The sequence below is a fragment of the Cololabis saira genome, chromosome 14 (genome assembly GCF_033807715.1).
Source record: "Cololabis saira isolate AMF1-May2022 chromosome 14, fColSai1.1, whole genome shotgun sequence".
Classification (NCBI taxonomy): Eukaryota; Metazoa; Chordata; class Actinopteri; order Beloniformes; family Belonidae; genus Cololabis; species Cololabis saira.
In genome coordinates this window covers 35,604,128-35,611,791 of record NC_084600.1, presented here as the reverse complement: position 1 = coordinate 35,611,791, position 7,664 = coordinate 35,604,128, and the positions used below count along the sequence as shown (strand labels likewise).

At 39.0% G+C, this 7,664-nt stretch overlaps 1 protein-coding gene across 1 annotated transcript; it reads left to right on the top strand.

Moving 5' to 3' along the window:
* Nucleotides 1–621: 621 nt before the first annotated feature.
* On the top strand, nt 622–2,418 carry LOC133459372 (lymphocyte antigen 6D-like). The gene is made up of 5 exons (XM_061739265.1): nt 622–670; nt 985–1,086; nt 1,190–1,357; nt 2,196–2,312; nt 2,399–2,418. Exons 1-5 carry the CDS (start codon nt 622–624, stop codon nt 2,416–2,418), a joined length of 456 nt encoding a protein of 151 aa, XP_061595249.1.
* Nucleotides 2,419–7,664: the final 5,246 nt, after the last annotated feature.

The following is a 7,664-nucleotide window of genomic DNA, read 5'->3' as shown; positions in this document are numbered from 1 at the left end:
GTCAAATGTTTCATCCTCGTCATGCAAGAATAGAATTAAAAAAAAGCAAAAAAAAATGCAGCCCTCGCAGGTTCAAATCCTGGCCTGTCCACCTTTGCTGCATGTCATCCCAATTCTCTCTCTCTACCCCCTTCCTGTCTGGAAGGTGGATAAAGAAAAAAAATTTTGAATAAAGGGCCACTAGAGCCCAAAAAAATATATACTTTTGAAAAGATTATTAGAGTTTGTGTCTTTGAAAATCCCACTTAGAAATATAAAAAACATCAGGAAACCCAGAACCATCTGGACTAATGGGTTCAACTTGAAATGATCTCTGTAAACTGAATAATGTGCAAAGAACCGAGGAGGACACCAATACTGAAAAGGAAAAAAAGAGGGTGTCGATTTCTTGACAAAAATATTGACATAATTAAAAAGGTGTGTTTTAAGGTGTGTTTACTTGTCCTGATGCTCAAATTCGAGACAAATGAAGAGGCAGTAAAGTGAAGAATGACGCTGTGAACAGGGGAGCGCACCCAGTCATGGCATCATCTGTGCATATAAATTAAATGCACTGAAGCTCTTGAAGTTCAGTATCACAGTCCAGGACAACAAACCTACAGCGCTCACCTGTTCACCGCGATGAAGCTGATCTTTTCTCTGACTTTCATCTTGGCACTCTCCATCACAGGTAAAAAAAAACTCTCAGCAGTTAGAAAAACACTTGGCTACAAAATCTTAGATCTAATTTTGATAATTGTATAATTTGGATAATTGTAATGTATATTACTTTTTATTTTATTTTTAAAGTCACGTTGTATTACTGTAGGTTCATAAAATAATTCAAAACGGACATTGTAAGCCTAAACAAATTTACTTTTATGAGAGAATTATAAAATCAGATACATATTTCTGTAAAAATATAGTGTTTATCCAAGACGAGATTTTCAATTTCTATTCATTTTCAGTTTTGGTCATGATTGTTTTTCTTGTCTGTAATTGCAGCTGAAGCCCTCCAGTGTTACGTCTGCACAAATCAAGAGTGTTCAAGCACAGCACCAAAGACATGTGGCTCAGAGACGATGTGTATAACAGCTTCCATTAGAGGTATTCTTGTTGTCATTTATTACCACAGCAGGAAATGCAGTTCATGTACTGTTAAAATGCTGCATTTTCTGTCAATGTTAACAAAATTAATTTGGATTTGCAGCCACTTCATTTGGAACATCAGGAACACAAATCTACAAGGACTGTGCACTGTCCTCCTTTTGTCCAACCACAGGCAATCAGACATTTTCAGTCAACTTGGGTGTGTCAAGCGCTCTTGCATCTGCTCAGTGCTGCGACACAGATGACTGCAACTCTCAAACTCTACTTTGTAAGTAAACTCAGTGTAAGCTTTTGTGTAAAGATAAAGAAAACTTATATACTTATATACATAAAGCTGGGCATACACTGTGCGATATTTTAAATCGTTTGATTCAGACCCATCTCAAACTGCACGACTAGATCGCTGAGTTCAAAAGTTCGCAGCCCATGATTTATGGTCTCACACTGTACGTCCCGATGCTATGATGCGACCCGTCTGCTCACATTATACGCTCATAATTCTCACGTCGGACTTCTGTGTACTGGAACTGCAACGTCAAAAAGAAGTGGAAGAGGAGGAACCCCGACGTGGGAGACACCGAAGATGCTCAGCAAAAACAAACGCGCTGCCTTAGCAATTTGTACCATTCTGTGTGGCGATAAATGTAAAAAGATTAGACAACGTCATGATTGGACAAGGAATTGGCTGGGAAGACGTGGGAAATACGGTCTTTTTTTCTGCTATTAAAACATGATTTGTAATGTGAATTTGCAACACTTTAAACTACAAATAATAGTTTTTGACGTGACATCAGAGATTGCGCATGCTCTCTGCGAAAGGATGAGTCCAAGCGGGTCGTAGCTGCTTCAACTGTGCGATTCCTTCACGAGGAGCGACCAGGATTTCAAACACGTTTGATTTTCTTGCGAGCACACGATTTGTCATCGGGAGCTCGTCGTGAGGTGTTAATCTCTCGTCGTTACCCCACGTATACTGCACGAGGCACGACTAACGATTGGGTTGAAATCTGGCCCGATCCAAAAAATAGTTGCACGAGTGGAAAATCGGTTCAAAACGAGCCGACAACAGTGTATGCCTGGCTTAACTTTGTTGTTTTGAATTTCAGTCCCTGCGCCTGAGCTTCCGAACGGCCTGAGATGTTATGTTTGTGACCCCACCACATCTCAGTGCACGTCTTCTATACCATGTTCAGGAGAGGAGAGCAGCTGCTTCCAAGCAACTGGTGAGTTTTCATGGATTATTTAAAAAACTACTATTTCAGTCAAATTCCAAATGTTTTGGTTTTAATGTCATAATTCTCTTATACAGAATATTACTCTATATCTTAACCTGTTCACTGTTATGGCAGCCCATCAACTATTAACCAGTCACAGAGAGCAAATTTCTATCTTAACAAGTAACAAAGCATAAAATGTCACAGAATATACAGGTTTGACTGTTGAACCACTCATTTATATATATTATTTAAAGATACACAGAAAAACAATGAAGACAAAGTGTAACACAACGACTTTGTGTATTGATAAAGTGATGTTTTCTATCTGCAGTAATGAATGGATCCACAACATATCCAGCCCTGGGCTGTGTGTCTCCAAACGCATGTGCAGCTGCTGCAAACTTGGGCACGTTGCCTTTCATGAGTGACGTTGGTACCATCAGCAGTGGACCAAACTGTTGTTACACCAGTCTGTGTAACGCTTTTCCAACTGTAACAACAACAACTGCTGCACCAACTACAACTGGTGCACCAACAACTACTACTACTGCCCCAACTACTACTACTGCTGCACCAACAACTACAACTGGTGCACCAACTACTACTACTGCTGCACCAACTACAACTACTGCTGCACCAACTACTACTACTGCTGCACCAACAACTACTACTGCTGCACCAACAACTACTACTACTGCACCAACTACAACTACTGCTGCACCAACTACTACTACTGCTGCACCAACTACAACTACTGCTGCACCAACTACTACTACTGCTGCACCAACAACTACAACTGGTGCACCAACAACTACTACTACTGCACCAACTACAACTACTGCTGCACCAACTACTACTACTGCTGCACCAACTACTACTACTGCTGCACCAATTACAACTACTGCTGCACCAACTACAACTACTGCTGCACCAACTACTACTACTGCTGCACCAACTACAACTACTGCTGCAGCACCCACAACTACTGCTGCACCAACTACTACTACTGCTGCAGCACCCACAACTACTGCTGAACCAACTACAACTGGTGCTGCACCAACTACAACTACTGCTGCACCAACTATAACTACTGCTGCACCAACTACAACTACTGCTGCACCAACTACAACTACTGCTGCACCAACTACAACTACTGCTGCACCAACGACTACTACTGCTGCACCAACTACAACTACTGCTGCACCAACTACAACTACTGCTGCACCAACTACAACTACTGCTGCACCAACTACTACTGCTGCACCAACTACTACTACTGCTGCACCAACTACTACTACTGCTGCACCAACTACAACTACTGCTGCACCAACTACAACTACTGCTGCACCAACGACTACTACTGCTGCACCAACTACTACTACTGCTGCACCGACAACAACTACTGCTGCACCAACGACTACTACTGCTGCACCAACTACAACTACTGCTGCACCGACAACAACTACTGCTGCAACAACTACTACTACTACTACTACTGCACCAACCACAACAGCACAATGCACTTCCACCTCAGCAGCCTGCAGTGATGTCTGCTCCTTCAAGCTGGGTTTGCTCCATCTGTTGCTTTGCCTTCTTGTCTTTACTTTTTAGCTGATGATAAAAACTTCACATCAATGATGAAATTGAAAGTGTGAAAAAAATTGATTGAATCGGAGATTTGGGGTTGGAGTGGACACAAATGTAATAATGTAACACTTATTTATTCATGTGCATCAAGTTAAGTTATGTTATTGAAGAATTTCTGTTTTGTCTTAAATAATTAAAACATATTTATGTAATGTTATTTATTTAAGTCTTGTTTGTATGGTTTAGTAATCTAAATTATCTGTACTGATTAAGTATTAATAAAATCTGAGCACTTGACCTTGTTTTCATCATGACCTCTTTGTCAGTGTTATCAATACAGAATGTACATGTTCCAGTCGTTACCTCACCTTTCGTTCAGTCCCCTATCCTGAGCAATGATCCTGCCAGTAGACATACTTTAAAACTGAAGATTTTCTAAAACTCATTATGAAATAAATAACAAGATTTCACCAATAAAATAAGCTGGTTAAAGGAGCATTCTTGATTTAAAACAATCGCAGGTCCATGATAAAGTGGTAAGGAGTGTACGATTTTGAGGACACCCCTATTCTTTTCTTATTAAGTGATAGTATGGAAAGGCTCGTAAGGGACAAACCTAACTTATTTTGAACTTTTTTCATGAATAAAAATGATTAAAAAAGACTGTTTGTGCAGGCATCTGCAGACCAGACAGTAGTTTGCACCGCAGTGCAAACTACCGTCGCCATTAATCACTGACTGTAATGCTAGTTTGACTTCCCGAGTGATTCAATAACCACACCTGTAAAACTTGTCAGGCAATTGCATTATTCCAGTTTTCATATTATATAACATATGTCTGAAATTGTAACACTAATGGTTCACTGAATTATGTTGAATTCCAGGAATCCTTGTCGCTGCTCTTGTTGGAGCACTTCACTTGCAGAACACTCCTTGATGACAGTATATTTGAAAAGATCTTTTCTTTATTAAACCCCAATCAATACTGGCGTAGACTGTTAGAGTACCACCCATCATTCAACTAAACAAAACAAACAAAAGGTGAATAGCAACACCCAGCTGGTCTGTGACGTTGGTGGCTCATAAGGTATACAATTAAAAGAATTATTTTATGCGTGTGTACACCATTATTAGTATCCTTAACTTTGTGTCATAGCAAGTATTGCTGGGCCAGGATTTTCGAGTTTGTTTGCATTTGTTGTATCAGCACACCACCCAACCAGCAGTTAATGACAATCCTTTCAGACTCCCAATCAGCTTTATGTCTCTGGATGTTACAGTAATAGGAAGTTTAATCCTCTCCACTGTTTCCTGCCACCCTGCGAATACTCAACACTGGGGACCGAATCAAACAGAAGTTGAGATTTAATGAAATACGTTGATTTTCTTTGGCTAGACTTTGCAGTGAGTATGTATAGCTTCATAAAAATACTTTTACTAAACTGTAATAAACTGAAAACTGAGTTAAATTGATAAACCTACTTATGGTGACTTTAACCCTTTGTAGGGCACTCATTGAAATACTTGGAAATGTACAATTTCAACCCTAGAGTGTTATTGGGGGCTATTACCAGAGCATTTTTCATTTTTTCTTTTTTTCATTTTTTTAATTCTTGATGCAAATCAAGGTCAAAGAAGTTACCATATTTGGTTCCTTGCCCATCGCGAGTAACATTGTATCTAACACTGAAGTTACCATGTATGGTTACTTGCCCATTGTGGGTGAAATTGTACCCATACATTGGATATGTATAAAAATACAAAAAACACATACAACATAATATTTATGATACTCTCTTCATAGAGATATTAGAACTTTTCTCCATAAATGGTATAACTTGACTTATAGGGCTTCTCTTTTTCTCCATCCATATATTTCGTCCAATCAGTCCAATCAGCTCCTGACCCTCTCTCTCCACCAGCAGCAGGCAGGTTGACCATGCCATTGACCATGCCACAGAACAAGAAGTGAAGAATAGCATTAGAATTAATGGTGGTACTGATATTATGCTATACAAATCTGTGGCAACATCCAATGCAACATCCAATATTGTCTTACCTTATAATGCGCCTTATAATTTGTTAAACGAAAACACCTGAAGTATGACTTACTAGATGCACTGGGCATATGTCTACAAAAGGACACTGTCACTTGAACTAGTTTGACCATAAGGGGGTGTATTTGTAAAAAAAATACACAAAGTATGACTTACTAGAGTATCTGGCATATGTCTATAAAAGGTTCCTCAGTCACTTGCACTGGTTTTACCACACAGGGGCGTATGATCATATATGGGATCACCATTATTCATGCTAACTATTTCATTGATTTTACTAATTCTGCACAAAAAACACTTATCTCATCAGTTAGAACCATCATTCAAGCACATACTGTGTGAGTGTCATCAATTTACCATGGTTAGTTTCAGCTTTCTGAACTTTTGTGTGGAAGAAGGTAGGAGCAAAAATGTGAATTTTCCCCTTCTTGAAAATCAATGAAGTTCCCGCTTCTCCAGGGCACTGCTGATTGGTCAGATGCCATGATGACACTGTCTGTGACAAAGCATGATCCGTGCTGATTGGCAGGATTAACTCACATGACTTCAAGACCTCACTGAGAAGTGTGGGGAAAGTAGTTTTTCATGTCCACGGAAATTACCGTATATGGTTACTCACCCTAAGGGAGTGCAAAGTTACTGTATGACTAAAATAAGATGATAATTACAGTTAACAGACTATGTGATGGTAATGTTTTGCCTTTACCAGAGGTTGTTCACGCTCGTGGTCAGCATTAACAGAAAAGTGGCAGCCTGCTTGAATAGATCCGGCAGCTGACGGAGCTCTGGTCAAATTTAGTAATTTTTTTGTATCTTGTTCAATTCCTGATAAACCCTTTTTCCTGATAAAACTATGATTTTTGAAACACTTATACACCATTCTTCTAAACTAGCTGTAATGCCATTCTGCTTAATGGATTTCTGCCTGTAATCTTGGCACCTTTTTACATTTGTTATGATGAGTTGCCATGGTAGTCATTTACATGAGCTTTCCAAAGTACAACTAATAACCATAACAAGACGCCAAAACCAGGGATGTTGAAGTGGAGAGATCAACACAGCAGAAAAATCATATCTTTTGAGATATGGTTGCAGAAGGATGTTCCAGACTCCTCCGCCTCACTACTTTTAGAACATAGTGTACAGATAGATAAAAGACTTCAGACAATCAGCTGAAGTATACAGTCTTTTTAGCAACATATGGTGTAATCCTGGATATGGTACTGTGAATGAACACCTCTTCATCACAAATGTCAAACTGTTGACTGTAGGTTTCCATCCATGTCATCTACTAAGAGAGTTCCTTTTTGTTACCTTCCATTGTTGAGTGCAACATCAGTAGCCCAGTTGTTGCCAGGCAACAAACACAACACTGAAATTCATAACGACCTGTGGAGATTTTATCCAAGCCTCCCTCTCTGCTACGCTTTCTACTCCCCAACAGTTTGTCTATTGATGCTTATTTTGAATTCGACTTGTTATCTTTTTTCCTTCAAGACAACATATTTTCACGGGATGTCCTTGCACTGTGTGTATACTGTATATATATATATATATATATATATATATATATATATATATATATATATATATATATATATATATATATATATATATATGCATCCTCAAATTGTGGAACAGCTTCAATACTTTGAATAGCTCATCTTCTACTGTACATCATTTTGACAAACGTATTAGGGTATACACTAGGACT

Bases quoted from the DNA above. Each gene is read 5' to 3' on its own strand.
- LOC133459372 (XM_061739265.1), top strand. From the start codon at position 622: ATGAAGCTGATCTTTTCTCTGACTTTCATCTTGGCACTCTCCATCACA. The intron at 671-984 runs GTAAAAAAAAAC...CTGTAATTGCAG, and splicing joins CTTGGCACTCTCCATCACAG to CTGAAGCCCTCCAGTGTTAC. The intron at 1,358-2,195 runs GTAAGTAAACTC...TTTGAATTTCAG, and splicing joins CAACTCTCAAACTCTACTTT to TCCCTGCGCCTGAGCTTCCG.